At 46.6% G+C, this 15280-nt stretch overlaps 1 protein-coding gene and 1 long non-coding RNA gene across 5 annotated transcripts in view; both read left to right on the top strand.

Moving 5' to 3' along the window:
* The first annotated feature begins 585 nt into the window (after nucleotides 1-585).
* Nucleotides 586-15280, top strand: part of Maea (macrophage erythroblast attacher, E3 ubiquitin ligase) — a 33463-nt gene continuing 18768 nt past the window's right edge. Inside the window, exon 1 of one of the 4 annotated variants that reach the window (XM_063273013.1) lies at nucleotides 586-731. In XM_063273013.1, the coding sequence (XP_063129083.1) occupies nucleotides 663-731 (69 nt within the window). In that variant the 5' untranslated portion in view covers nucleotides 586-662. Of the gene's footprint in view, nucleotides 732-992; nucleotides 1114-1348; nucleotides 1506-15280 lie in introns of those variants that run through there. The other 3 variants (NM_001008319.2, XM_039091799.2, XM_039091798.2) reach the window with 3 other exon arrangements.
* On the top strand, nucleotides 1512-14068 carry LOC134481860 (uncharacterized). The gene is made up of 2 exons (XR_010057724.1): nucleotides 1512-12322; nucleotides 12617-14068. It is a non-coding gene; the product is annotated as an uncharacterized LOC134481860 (long non-coding RNA).

The following is a 15280-nucleotide window of genomic DNA, read 5'->3' as shown; positions in this document are numbered from 1 at the left end:
CTACAAGTGTAGGTCAGGGACTGAACACCTTCGGGTGCCTTTTGGACCCAAATCAAGGAGTCATGGCTTTTTAGCAAAAGCAGTTCCCAAGAGTTCCTTATGCTATTACTGGCAGAAAAGCCCAGATGCTTGATGGCCTCTTCCTGTCCTAGTCTATTATAAACATTCTTTATCTTTTATTGGGAAGCCTGCTCCTGGACTCCAGGGCTGTTAATCTGCGAAAATGGAGACGAAGGAAAGTAGTTCCCGGATGGCAATAACCGCGCCCCTAAGTGACCACCCAGAGATGACGGCCACCGAGCGCTAAGGCAGGGCCTGTAACCACTAGGAGAGGCGAGTTCAGAGGTGTGTGTTTTGGGGGTGCGATTCCAACGTGAGCCGTTCCAGCCCCAACTCTCGGAATGTACATGGCGTCAGGATCTCGGCTCTATTAAATCTGCATCTGCGGCCTACGCCGGCGGACAATTCAATGAGGAAGCCGCTCTCTAGAGCTGTCGGCGATTGGTTGAGCTCGTGAAAGATGATTGGCCCTGGATTTCTTCCGCTCGGGCGGCCCGATGTCACGATTGGTGCAGACGCACAGCCGCTCCGCCTACTCCCGCGCGTAGCACGTCACTATCCGGCGTGCCCCGTACCCGCCTCCTCCGCTCGGCCGGCCCAAGATGGCGGTGCAGGAGTCGGCGGCCCAGCTGTCCATGACCCTGAAGGTGCAGGAGTACCCGACCCTCAAGGTGCGTTCTAGGTGCGGCTAGGGTCGCCACCGTATCTTCGGAGGGGTCGCGGGGGCGCAGTGGCTGGGTCGGCGCGGGAGTCGCTTCTGGAGGGACTGCACGGCCGGGGGCGGGGTCGGGGGCGGTGGGGCTGCGGCTCTCCAGCGCGGTGTGCATGGGCCGGGGCCTCCCGATGGGCCAGCGGGGACTTCTCGGTGTACTGTGACCTAGATGGCACGGGGCCGCAGGGTCAGAGGGCTTCCGAGGTCCGGGCGGCAGAGCCTGAGACCTGCCTTCCGCCCAGCCCTCAAAGCCTAGAGGCTGCGGGCCGTCCGAGTGGGGGCAGCGAAGCCACGGCCCAAGCGGCGGCGGGCACGGAGAACTAGGGGCCCTGGTCGTGGAGGTGGGTCGCGGCGCCCCCCCCTCCCCGGGCGTCCTTCCGGAAGCTCGGCCTGGGGCGTGGCGGGCATGCCTCTGGTGCTAATTAGGGGGCCAGTGGGGAACACTGGCGACCCGGTGGCACCCTGCCTCGCAGGGCGTCCCCATAACTCCAGCGCAGCTCCTGCCCTTGGTTTCCGGGGCGTGACCTTGGGTGGTCGCTGCGCCAGTGCGTTCCTTTAGGACAAACGTTCATCCCTGATAGAAGACTGGTAGTGGCTCTTCAAGTTACTAGAGGGTTGAATGGGACTGGATGGACTGCGGTGAAGCACCTGGGAAGAAATCCTTCAGAGAAAAAAATTCTGTCGTTCCAAGGAAGGCCGGCTTTGCCTTCGTGTTCTACATTCCTTTCCTGAGGTCTGGGCACCTTTTCTTCTGGAGCACTTGACACCTCATCCATCTCTGTGGTGACTTGAGTGGTCGCTTGGTGGTGGGTGGGTAGTTTATCTAAGGTTGTAGACTGCAGGTTCTAGGCTAGACTGCCTTCTGTGCTTAGAGAGACCCAGATTGTGTATGGGAGGCACCTGACTGCTGGTGTTCCCTTGTCAGATGTAAGCCCTAGGGAGCACTTGTTTTCCCCTGAGGGTGGAGTGAGTGAGTGCATATTGCACATGGAAGTCTCGGCATTCCCTGGGAAGGCATCTCTTGTCATTATCCCTGTGACATCTGACTGCTCTGAAGTAGTTTATCGTCACAGGAGGGCAGAAGCAAGGCCCGGCTGCTCTTCTTCCATAGTAGGTGGGCAGCCATATTTGATCAATGTTTTGTATCCTGTGTTTTATTTGGCCAAGGAAGGGAGCAAACATCACCAGTCTTTTTTTTTTTTTTTTTTTTTTTCCAGATGTTCAGAATGTATGTTTTTGGTGGGTGGGGATAGGAGGTAGTTGTGACAGACCTAGGCCTTGTGCGTGCTAGGCTAAAAGCTCTGCTACTGAACTACACCCTCAGGCCTTTTTTTTGAGACAGGCTTCTGTAGGCCATGAACCAGGTGACTCTTAGCAATCCCATAGTTTCCTGGCACAGTTGACTTTCTGACAGCTGACAGATGGAGACACTGAAGCTTCCAGTGGTCTATAGTTGAGGACTTCTATCACTGGACTTGTAACCACTGACTTTCAGGCCTAGCCAGGACCTCCAGGCCTGTTGCAGGAAAGTTGCTGTGGGAGAGCAGGGTTATTTGTTCTGGCTGGTGAATTTGGGACTCACAGGCAGGAAGGGTTTCAGAGCTCCCTCCCTCTCTGGCTGACTGAATGCATTAGGCAGTGAACTGGATGGTCAGGGTTCCTCCAGTCTTCTGGGGACCAAGAATGCACTTTGCATTCCAAAGCTATTGCACAGCTTCTGGTGAAAACAATTGTGTGAATCCTCATGCAGGTACAGAGAGGTGATGGTGTCACTTAAACAGAATCACATCTCTTTCTTTTCTTTCTCCTTCTTTTCCTCTTTTCGAAGAACGGTAGTAAGCAAAGTTTTCGTGAGTGGAAATGCTACTCCCTCCCTGAAAAAGTAGGACCACGCCGGGTGCTTCGGATCCTCGCCTTACTTCTGTGCTTTGTTGACAGCATCGTTGCTTTGTATTGTTTTCCCTTCAGGTTATTGTTGTTTGGTTGGTTTTGTTCTTTGTTTTTTGAGGTCTCATGTAGCCTTAGCTGGCCTATAGCTCACTGGACAGCTAAGGATGACCTTGGATTTCTGATCCTCCTGACTCCTGAATGCTGGGTTTTCAGGCATTGTTACCACACCCACTTTGCGCAGTGATAGGTATCAAATCCAGGGCATTCTGCATGATTGGCAAGCATTCTGCCAACTGAGCTACACACGTAGCTCCATTTCCTGTACTTTTTCAAGAGTAATTGATGATCGGTACTTTATACTTTGATTCAGAAGTGTTTATTGACGGAGAATCAATACCAGAAGAGTGTGTTTGTGGTCAGCCTGAGGGTCCTGATGTATGTATGGCATGTGGTTGGGGTCCCTCCCAGAAGTGAAGATTGGTGGCTGGAGGGCTCCTGAAAAGCAGTGGGAGCTGGAGTATGCTGGACAGGTTTTTAAATTTTTTAAGATTTATTCTTTGAAATTTTTGTAATTTATATATGTTTGTTACTGACAGATTCTTCACCTGCCAAGCGAGGCCTCTTTGGATGTGCAGGCTTGGGAACTGGCAGGTGGACTTAAGCAGCACACCAAGATGTCTGGTTTTGCAGGCTGAGGTGCCTGGCAGCCTTGTCACTTTCCTGTAAGGGGTTACTGCTGGCATCCCCTGACCCTGGGCATGGTTCTTTTCTGTTCTGTGTTTCCTCCATAGTGGCGGCCTGGCACAGACTTCTTGATAAACCTTGGAACCTTTCAGCTTCATTATCCCAGTAGTGTCCCTAGCTTCTGCCCACCAGGTGTAGGAGTATCCCCAGAATTCCTCCAGACATTGCTAGGTTGCCTTGGATACAAAGTCAGCAGAATGAGGACCTCTGGACTGCATGTTGCTCTAGGGGACTTGTTCTGTGTTTTTCAGAGCTCTGGGAATGTAGTTCAAGAGACATCCTCTTGTATTCTGACTGCAACCTTTTTTTTCCTATTGAAGTCTGTCTGGTGCCAGATTGAAAGTGACAGACAGCCCTTTGTAGCAAGGGGAGACTAGGATTTGTTGACCCAGCATCATAAACTTAGATCCCATTTGAATTATTTTTTAAGCTTTTTGTTGTTGTTATAAAGGGAGATTTTACTTCTTTAAATTAGTCCACTGAAGAGATCATTCCATTAATATTCTACTTTTTTCCCCTTTCAGATAGCTGTAGCCTAGTGTTGTGCCACCTTCTCTGCTTGCCACCTAAATCAGGTGACAAGTGTCAGGACCTGAAGATATTGGGGTAGCCGGCCCTGGACCCCAGCTTCTTCCTGATCTCACCCTGGTAGTGTACCTTGATCTCTTTGGAGTCCAGTCAGGTTCCCAGCTTCCACAGTTCTCTCATACACAAGGACACTCGAGTGTACGTACACACACACACACACACACACACACACACACACACACACACAGAGCTGCTGATGCTCTTCTGTGCTTTACAGAAACCTGGGTGTAGTATTCTCAAGCATAATCTTTGGTGTCCTTGAAGCTTTTCTTATAGAAATACTTCCTTGCCCTTTCCTGCCTTGCATTTGATAACAGACTGATTAACCAAATACTGCTTTGGAAATTCACAGCCTGAATTATCACAGAGAAAGTGTGAGTGCCCAGTACATGACCTGTATTAAACTTATAGAGCAGTTTTGCAAACCTGATGTTGGCTGGATTGGGAGGACATCAAGTGTGAGAGATGCTAATGACCATAGAAGTGTGACTTGGGACATGCACACACTACATATATACACTATAGCCACTAGGTGGTGGCTATAAGGGAATCAAACTTGAGCCAGCTGTTCTCAGTGGGCAGGCTGTGTGATACTAAGGATACTTGATCCACTCTTTGCCCTCATAGGTACTTAGAACATTGTGATTTTGCTCATTTATCAAACCCTGCCACCTTTCAACACTCTGTGATCTGTCTGAAGCAGCCTCCTTTCTTTTCCTTTTAGACCCTGCCATTTGTCATCAGTGGGCCAGCCTGAGCTCCTTCTGTTCTTTAGGACATGTGCCCTGATGCTTATGTCCTCTTCCCTCAGTCACCTTGTCTTTGATTTGTCAGATGTTTGAGTGATGTGTGTCCTATTGGCATACCTCTGTCTGTCCTAAAGGTGGATGCCTACTGAGTTTAGAAAGTGTAGTCTTGAATTCCTTGATAGCTGCCAGGTTTTGTTTTTTCAGAGTTATTGAATTAAACAGATTTGAGTTAGGAAAACAAAGTACTTTGTAATACATAGTTCTCTGTGGTAGGCGGACCATATTTGAGGCACTGCTCTGCTGAGGCAAGGGTGGCAAGGGACTTGAGCGGGCATATCCAGGAGGCTGCAGTACTACTGTAAAGCCCGGGCCTTAGGGACAAGCCTTGGCCTTCGCTGTGATAGCAGTTGTTGATGAATTTCCTATCAGGCCTCATGAGGACCCTCAGGTGTTATGAAAGGTACTTGTGTATTCTGTCCTCTTGGAATTCATACCCTGCCCAAGGAAAGCATTTAACCAATGAGTGTTAAAGATAACCAAGATGGGCGATATGGCTCAGCGGGTAAAGGCACCTGCTGACAAACATATGACCTGATTTTGATCCCTGGAAGCCTCGTGGTAGAAGAAGAAACCCAGTTCCTAAAAGTTGTAATGTGACCTCTCTGTATACACTCTGTGGCACTCATGTCCTCCCACACATGTACAGACATAAAAAATAACTTTTTAAAAAGATCTCAGTGAAGCCAAAGTGAAGTTGGGTAGTGGAAGGGGACTGGGCTCCTTTGACTGACTGTCAGCCAGTGATCCTGGAGATAATAGCTGGTGCTGTGAAGCCAAGTGGACTGTAAAGTCTCAGCTGACAGTGCCTCAGAAGGCACATAGGCCAACAGGGTGATAATGACTGGGATGACCTAGTCAGTAGTGTGCGGCCCTAGGCCTAGGAGAAAGGAGACTGACCAGCATCTATAGCTGGTGTGTGTATCCATCTGGGGACATCCCATGACTGCCACTAGTCTCATGGGACTCAATGTCACTGAGTTCAGGTTCTGCCAGTGGTGGTGTGTGGTGTGTATTGCTACAGACTCTTTAGGCATAGGAACCATTCCTTTGAAAATTTGAAAGGAATTATTTCCTGTTGTAACAACTAGTAACTGTCTGACAGAATGTGACTGCAGGGAGAGAATACTGACCTGGCTTTACATGTCTGATTGTGACCCTCTGGTGCTACCCAGCCAGGCTACCTTCCCTCTTATCCTGTTTGTTGGTTTTGAGGCAATGTCTCTGTAGTTCTGGCTGTCCTGTAACTTGCTTTGTAGACCAGGCTGCCTTTGAACTCAGAGATCCACTTCTGGCTCCCAAGTAGTGAGATTAAAGGCATGCCCCGCCACACCCAGCCTCTTCTGCTGTCCTTTGAGATACTCTTTCCTACTCTTCTGTCTTTTTAGACCTTTACCAGCCCAGTTGTCCTTGTGTATCATGACAGTTATGGGTACCACATGCCCTACATTAACCCTATAAGGCTTCTACTTGTGTTTCTTCCTGCTTTCCTATTGCACTTGCCCAGCTCCCACCTTATTGGGGTGGTCTGTTAGTATGTAGACAGCAGCTATTGCTGCTCTCTCCACCTTCTCCTCCTTTCCCCTTCATACTGCTCTGCCACCCCTCTCCAGGTTTTCTTCATTCCATTCTGGGTGTCTATAGGTACCTTTACTATGTCTCCACAATCTCAAATCTTTTTTTTTTTTTTTTCTTTTTCCGGAGCTGGGGACCAAACCCAGGGCCTTGCGCTTGCTAGGCAAGCGCTTTACCACTGAGCTAAATCCCCAACCCCAATCTCAAATCTTTTTGCTTGCTCTTTGGTGTCACTAGTTAACCTTGAGAGGTGGCCTTAGTGCTTGATCTCAGGCTTCTGCCTCCAGCTAGGCTTCTTAAGTTCTCATGTAGTGGCCAGCCACCCAGTGTATGTTTCTTTGGTTATCTGAGAGGTAGGTCAGGAGTGCCACTTGCAAAATGAGCAATAGATTCTGGCCTTGAAGCCTCAGACCCACTACTTACCATCCTAGTTGAAGACAGTCTCTTCTGGATTTGTTCCATGGCAGGCTACAGCCCCTAGGTTGTCTCCCTACCCTCTAAGCACACATGGAGTCACACCTCCAAGTCTCCTGTCCTCTTGATCTTTAAGATCCTTAGTTAATAGCAGCTGCTGGGAGACGGGCTTCATGTCTAGGTGGAAGGGCTTCATGTCTAGGTGGGAGGTAGAGAACACTGCTGTGCCTTCTGACCAGCTCTGCAGGGGGCCTTCCTTCCAGAATTCCTGCAGAACATTTATAAACACAGACTGGCTACATCTAGACTTACAGAACCTGGAGTACGTAGCCCACTTGTAGCTTATTGTTGCCCACATAACATAAAGGTTTGTGGTCATTTCTTACCCTGTTTTTGTTTTTAAATTCCCATTTGTTTGTTTTGAGATAGTCTCTCTCTATATAGCTCTGGCTGTTCTGGAAGTTACCATGTAGACCAGGCTGGCCTAAAACTCAGAGATCTGCCTAACTCTGCCTCCTGAGTGCTGGGATTAAGGGCTTGCACCTCTGCATCCTCCTTATTTATTTACTAATTTTTAAAGGTTTACTTGTAATTAGATGTGTGTCTGCATGTAGGTATGTGCTTATGGGTGCAGATGACTTGAGGAGGCCAGAGGTGTCGTCTCTGGAGCTAGAGTTGCACTTTGAGCTGCCTGGAGTGGGTGCCGGGAACCAAACTCCAGATCCTCTAGGGCAACACATGCTCTTAACCCTTGAACCATGTCTCTAGCCTCCCATCCCTTCCCTGTTTTGGTTTCTTTATTAAAAACCAAATTATCAATAATATAATTCAACAGGATTATCTACACTTGTGAATGTTTTCCTTTCTTTCTGTTAGGCGTCTCCTTTAGAATATGTTTCGGTCACTGCTGTGTCCTAGCACATCCCAAGTACCTGGCACAGAGTCATGATAAACAGCCATTGGCTAAATGAATTTCTCCATTGTCTGGTTGGAAAATTCCTTAAAACTTAGAGTCACTTTTGTTCACTTCTTGAATTCCAGCATGCTTTTCTAGGCAGGCATGTCCCTTCTTTGTTTCCTAGAATCAGTCTTCTAACCCACTCCTGCCTGATTGCAACATCGGCCTCCCTCCCGTCCATACAGGTCGGATAAATTCCACCCTAGAGTCAACCATCTCTGGACTCCGCATTGGCTCAGCAGTTGCCCCCACTTCTGAGGGCCCTGGTGGCTCCTTTGGAGGGTTCCTTGCTTTCTTGTAGTTCTCTTTTCACCTTCAACTCCTGTGCCTGGGCCACCCCATGGGCTGTGCTCATGGTTGGTTCTCCTTTGTGACCTGTTTGCCTATACTCATTGCCTTGTTCCAGTGACTAGAAATAAGTCATCTGTCCCCTACCCTGCTCATCTGTCCCCTACCCTGCTCATCTTCATCCCTGACAATTAAATGATGTACTAATACTGGCTCCTGTCTAGTTATCCAGCGAGCAAAGTGTCACGTTCTCTCTCTCTCTCTCTCTCTCTGACAACTGTCTTTAAAGTAGCTTTTCCTCTGTTTTTGCTCATATTGTCCCTGGCCATGCTGTTGCTAGGGCCACTGGGCAACCTTATAGGGCTCAGACCCTTTGACCATATGTCCATTCACAGGAACCTGCTAACATATCCTGGTGTCCATCTTGACCTTTCGAAGCTAGTGACTTCTCTGTAGTCTTGAGGCACATTCTTGTTTGACTTCCACAGTAGTTAATTGCCCAGCTTTCCCAGGCTCACAGCCAACTCTCATTCTTCATTATTAAACTATCTGCAGAATACTGGAACAGCACCCAAGCTTGACCCTGGTAGTTGGATTCCTGGTGATCACATGAGTCTGTGGACTTAAAAGGGATTATCTATCTACATGGCTGATGTGCCCTAGAACCCTGTTCTGGGAACCTGAAAAGCATTACCTTGAACTCTGTAAGGTGCTTAGTTTAGCATGGTTAAAATGAAACATTTTTTAAATGATTTTTAAATTTTTATTATTATGTGCATTAGTGTTTTGCCTACATGTATGTCTGTGTCGGGTATTGGATGACCAGGAACTGGAGACAGTTGTGAGCTGCCTTGTGGGCGCTGAGAATGGAACCTGGGTCTTCTGGAAGAGCAGCCAGCGCTGTTAACCACTGAACCATCTCTCCAGCCCCTAAAGTGGAACTTCTAAATCTCTGTGTTACTTTTGAAAGAGGGTCTTACAGTATGGGTAGGAGAGAAACTCTTGAGATTGCCATCCCCTTACTCAACTGCCAACAGTTCACAGCTGCTGCTAGGGAAAATAGAATCATTCTTCTTTATAGGTGTGGTCTCTGGTAACCTAGGCTAGCCCTAACTCTTCAATCTTACTGCCTTGGATGCCTGAGTGCTAGGGTTTTTCGGGTTCTGCTATCTTGGTTTAAGCTTTGATCTAATTGCCTTCTCCAAAACCAACTCCCACCTTCCTCCTACAATAAAGGACAGCCCCTGGGTCCAGAAATTTGGAGGAAGCTTGACCTTAACCCTGTTCCTACACCTGTTCTTCGATATATTTTATGAGCACCTGAGTGGGAACCTCCTACCCTGTCACTTGCTGCTGCCATGTGTGGATGGATTGGTTTCATCTCTGTCAAGTGGATGTGGCCTCCCAGGTGGTTGCTCCTTCTACCTCTGCTCGTCATATCCTTTTGCAGATAGCTAACAGTTCATAGGCCATATGGTTTGCCTGGTGGTTCCATAAGTAAAGGTCAAGAGTTTTAAGAGGAGTCAGCCCTGCTCTTCATGATGCCTTTCCTCTACTGCCACAACAACCTCTCTTCCTGCAGATGTCCCTCAGCCCTCTGTTCTATCTCCTGGATTCTCATTTGTGTCACCCACTGAAATGGCAATTCTGCTTCTTTCTGCCTTCTCCTCCTACAACCAGTACTTTATCCACTGCACTGTGTTGCTCATGGAAGCTCTGCTGAAGGGTAAAGGTAATTCTAAGTATTATTCTGGCCATTCTACCAGTGTAGTGGCACAAGGCTCAGAAAACATCAAGAAGCACTCATCAGCACACCACAGTATGGTTACCTGCACAGGACCTGCAGAAGATCGAAGACTCGGACTTCCAGCATGGATAGGGTAGAACTCTTGAGGTCCCAACTCCTTACTCAGGAGCCACTGGAGATCAGTAGCTCCTGGGAAAGTAGAAGCATTCTTTGTAGTTGTGGCCATTGGTGGGTTTCCCACTCTCCATTGGATGGCCCAGCGCCCATGCATGTATTGGCAGCACTTACTGGATTTACTTGGTTATGAGGGATGAAAGAAGGAGGAAAATTGAGATGAGTGTATTGTATTGTATTGTATTGTATTGTATTGGGGGCTAAGGTCAGCGTGCAGTGGGAGGTGGCTATGATCTTATTTCATGTATGCATGTAAGAAGTCCTATAGGAATTTTAAAAGAGTAGTCCAGGCAGAGCAGGGGTCATCTGCTGAAGGATGAGTGTATGGATGAGTGAAGGATGTCTAAGGATGTGCAATATGAGTGGCTCAAACAGCATCTGGAGAAGAGCGAGACAAAGCTAGTGAGGTGGGCAGCTGGGAAGGACCTTCAGTGGACCCTTTGCGGAGTCCTGATTTCATATCGGAAGAACTCCAAACATGCAAATGTTTGTTAATATTCCCAGTCCTCATCCCTCTCCAGATAGAAGATAGATCTCTGACTCATCCTAGCTGGGCAGGACCCTGTAGCAGGTTCTGGCCAATGTGCTATAGTCTCATTTTCCAGGGCCAGGGCCTACAATGGTCTGATTCTCAAAGTCATTCTGCTAGGATGTCCGGCTTTACAGACCTTGGCTGCAAATGAGAAAACAACCAATACTTAAAAAGAAAGTACAGGGGCTGGGGATTTAGCTCAGTGGTAGAGCGCTTACCTAGGAAGCGCAAGGCCCTGGGTTCGGTCCCCAGCTCCGAAAAAAAGAACAAAAAAAAAAAAAAAAAAAAAAGAAAAGAAAGTACATCAGTGGTGGCCAGACGAGGAGAAATAGAGTTATAACAATATAATTGTGAGCTTAAAAGCATGTTTTGAAAAGAGATTGTGATAGTAAATGCAGTTTTTTGTAAACAAGAAAAGCTAAAGAATCATAGTTGCTAGATGAATGAACTTGAAGGATGAATAATATCTCAGTAAAGGTGTTGGAAAAACAAAATGGGCAAAATGAAGTAGAAGTTAGATACAACTGTTAGGAACGTTTAGTGGGGAGCTGGAGAGATAGTTTAACAGGGCACTTGCTTTTGTAGAGGTACCCACATGGCAGCTAAAAACCATCTGTACCTCCAGTTCTAGGCAGTCTGATGTCTTCTTGTGACCTCCAAGGGCAAGCACACACTCCTGGCAAGCAGAACACCCATACACATTTAAAACAACAACAACAATACAACAAAACTTTTAAAATAAAGTTTAGTGGTTAGCTGGTCATGCAGTAGGCACTGAGCTCAGCCACTGCCCTCTGTACCGTCAGTGGCCAGTTGTGTCATATCCTGAGGAGATGTCTGTCCACAACAACATGCCAGTTGGAAGAAGTGGCCAGCATGAACCTTGAGCTGGCAGTGATGACACTGAAAGAGCCTGAGAGAGGGCACAGCTGGTGGAAGACGGGCAGTAGTAGTGTGTGTCTTGCTACCGTGTGGAGGTGGTAGTGATGCCTGTACATGTTGTGCATTGGACAGAGCTTTTTACTTAGAACAAGAGAAACACCAAGAAGAGCAGAACCGTATTGACCAGGCACTTGGGACTGCAGGTGGGCTGTGTTACCTGCGTACCGAGTGTGAGCCTCACTCATGTGAGTTGTCACTGGTGCATTAAGACTTGGCTTAGGTTGGATCACTGCGTTGAGTCAAGGATGACCACACGAGACTGGCTGTGGTGCCTTTTGGTGTCATGCCATGCCACCTTTAGCAGAGTGTACTACGCTGCATTGTGCGCTGTCTGTGTTACTCTGCTTGGGTTTTCTCAAATGGACTGCTGGCATAGAACAGGTCTGTGAGACCAGTGAGTTAAAGATGGACATGAAGCAGGGCCTAGGAAAAAGGAGCCGTGATGTCGATGGCTCTCCTTTCATCTTGATCTTCATCAGCCACACTGTATTATGGCTTTCTAGAATTAGACAAGAAATGCAGTTTTTTAAAGAAGTACACTTGAAGTAGGGGTTAGATGGTTGCTATCTGTGTGGGTTGTGTGACCATACCTGGGGGAGAAGCTTTGTGTAGCACAGAGCTTCTGTGATTGGTAGAGATGGGATTGTATGCCTCTCTAGGGCATAGCCTCCTCCTCAGAAGGTAAGGTTGACGTCTTAGCAAATGCTTAGAATGCTTATTCTGAGGCTTTTTTTAAGATTATTAATTTTATGCGAATGAATGTTTGCCTGCATACATGTATATCCCTGTGGAGGTCAGAAGAGGGCATTGGATCCGTTGGAACTGGAATTAGAGAGGCTGTGAGCCACCAAATGAGTGACAGGAACTAAACTCAGGTCCTCTGGAAGAAGAGGTAAGTGCTTTTACCCTTTGAACTATCACTCCAGTCCCCTTGTGGCTTCTTAATTGTGAACAGTAAACACCTCATGTCATCCAAAAGCAAAACTAACCAAGCAAGCCCTTTCCTTCCTGTACTAGTGGAAATGGCTAGAAACACAATGACAAGCTAAAGCACCCTTTTTTGGCCATGGCAGTGGGGGTGGGGAGTGTTCAGCAGATAATGTCAGAAAACTCAAGGCAAGTATGGAGACAGCTTGAGGGAAAGAGGCCCTGAAGTAGCTGACACTGTGAACGTGCTGCTTGGCAGGTGGAAGAGCAAGCTGCTGCTTTCAGGGCTCAGCAGATCATGTGCGCTTGACTGGGCTACACTGAGGATGTCTGGTGAGTCCAGCAGCTAACCAGAGAGAGCCTGGCTTTAATTAAGAGTTATCACATGGGGCTGGGGGCTGGGGCAACGGCTCAGAGGTTAAGAGCAGCTGTCACTACAGAACACCTAAGTTCAGTTTCCGACACCCACATGGTGGCTCACAGCCATCAGTGGACATGCCCGTGGTGCGTGCAGGCAAAACACTAATACACATAAACAAATCTTTGGTTCATTTTTTTTTTTTTTTGAGACTCTGTAGCCCTGTAGCCCTGACTGTCCTTGAATTTGTTCTGTAGACCAGGCTAGCCTCCAGCTCATCCTCCTGTCTCCCAAATGCTTAGAATAAATAGATCTTTTATTAAAAAAAAAAAAAGTAAAAAAATTGTCACTGACTCCTGCTGCTACCCAGACATGTTGAGAGATACCAAGTATATCTATTAAGTGTAAAATATTTTAGATATTTAGCTCAAGCAGATAAAATAAGACTAAATTGAAACTCATATAGTCTTCTAAAGAGTCCTCCAAATACAAACTAAGAATTGATTCAAATGGATAAGAAAGAGTAGGGCCTTTCTGTAGAGAGCTGATGGGGGTACAAACAGATGTCAGAGAGGAAAATGTATTGAGTTGAAATATTTTTTATACATTAAAAGCAATAACTGTAATGACCCTGTAACACTCAAAGACAGTTGTTTAAAACTTTCCAATTGCCTGGAAGAGTCCAATATTGGATAGCCTTACTGGTGAATCCTACTAGATAATTTTAAAGGGGGTCATCAACTCTACACAGACTTTCCTAAGAAATGAGGAAGAGGGGCCACTTTTTTTTTTAAAGATTTATTTATTTTATGCATAAGAGTACACTGTAGCTATTTTCAGACACACCAGAAGAGAGCATCAGATCCCATTACAGATGGTTGTGAGCCACCATGTGGTTGCTGGGAATTGAATTCAGGACCTCTGGAAGAGCAGTCAGAGTGCTCTTAACCACTGAGCCATCTCTCCAGCCCCGAGGGGTCACTTTTTACCTCATTTTTGTGAGCTTAGTATTATCCATAGCAAAATCAGACAGTAACACATGGAAACTGTAGACCCGTGTTTTTATAAATGACTACATGCTGAAGCCCTCAGCAGTGTCTACATCTAAGCAAGGCGGTAATCCGAGCACTTGGGAAGTGGAGATCCAAAAATCAGACTGTGAAGTCTGAAGTTAGTCTGAACTGACACGCCTCAAAACACCAAGTGAAAATTACCCCAGGAATGCAAATTTTGTTCAACTTGTGGAAGTCAGTATAATTCACATATTATTGGAATAAAGGACAAAGACCACATGACCAACTAAATAAATATAGAAAAAGCACTTGACAAAGTAATACCTATTAAAGATAAAAATACCAACTTCCTCAACCTTATAAAGGACTGCTTAAAAAGCATACCAGCATAACACCTAGTGGTCAGAAATGAAAGCTTCCCCTAAGGTCAGCAACAACACAGATACCACTCCTCACCACGCGTACTTACCCTTGGCCTGCAGGTTGTAGCTGGTGCAGACAGACAGGGAGGCCAAGGCTTCCAGATCAGAAAGAAAGAAGTAAAATTGTTTATAGATGGCATGCTCGTGGGCACCTAATGCACATCAACACACAATTAGACTTAATAATAGTTCATCAGTATTGCAGAGTATAAAAGCAGTATATAAAAGTAAGTTTTATTTCTGTACACTAGAAGTGACCACCCTAAAAGAAATTGAGTAATTTTGATTTACTGTAGCACAAAAATAATACAACATGTAGGAATACAGTATTGTTAGGTTAGCATTACTTCCTAACTAATGCCCAGGGATAGTGTGAGCTGCGTCAGAATCTCAGTTCCCGCACCCCCACCCCTGAGATTGGCAAGCTGCTTGTAAATCCACAATGAGTCAGGAACCCAAACTCGCCAAGATAACCTCATAAACAGTGGTTGTAGAACTTGGAGTTTTGGATTTCAAAACTCCTTATGGAGGTGTGACCAGGTGATATTAGCAAAAGAATTGACAAATCTACCCAAATTGAGGGTGGGCATTTGTTTATTCTGCATTGCTGAGGTCTGAGGTTTGAATCCTACACCTTATAGTACAAGCCAGGCACTGTGCTGTTACTGCACTACACAGCCAACTTTTAACCATACATTAATAGTAATTAGCCTGTGACAGGTGTTTGAAGATGACAGATCAAAAGTAGTGTTTTTACTTGTGCTGAGACATCTGGGCTTTTACAAAGTGCAGTTGGGTCCCTACATCACATCGAACACAAAAACTAAAAGTGAAAGAACGAGATGAAAGATCTGAAATTAAAAAAGCTTCTAGAAAGCTATAACAATATAAAAGATAACTCTGACCTTGGATTAGTCTGGATTCTCAGCCCCTGAGCACAGAAGCTTGGGTGAAAGGCTGCTCAGTGGGAGTGTGAACTCAGAAGCCTGGGTTCAGAGTGAGTGTCCGTCTCCATCCCCAGACAGTACATGCTGAAGGCCCAGGCCTTGAGCTGTGGCCTTTGAGAGATGGTTGGGTTGGACTTGGGACCGAGCCCCAGTGATGCTCTTAGGGTTTTGTATTTTTGAGAC

This window comes from Rattus norvegicus, chromosome 14, assembly GCF_036323735.1.
Source record: "Rattus norvegicus strain BN/NHsdMcwi chromosome 14, GRCr8, whole genome shotgun sequence".
Classification (NCBI taxonomy): domain Eukaryota; kingdom Metazoa; phylum Chordata; class Mammalia; order Rodentia; family Muridae; genus Rattus; species Rattus norvegicus.
The sequence above is the reverse complement of the archived record's forward strand: the minus strand, read 5'-3'. Positions and strand labels throughout refer to the sequence as shown.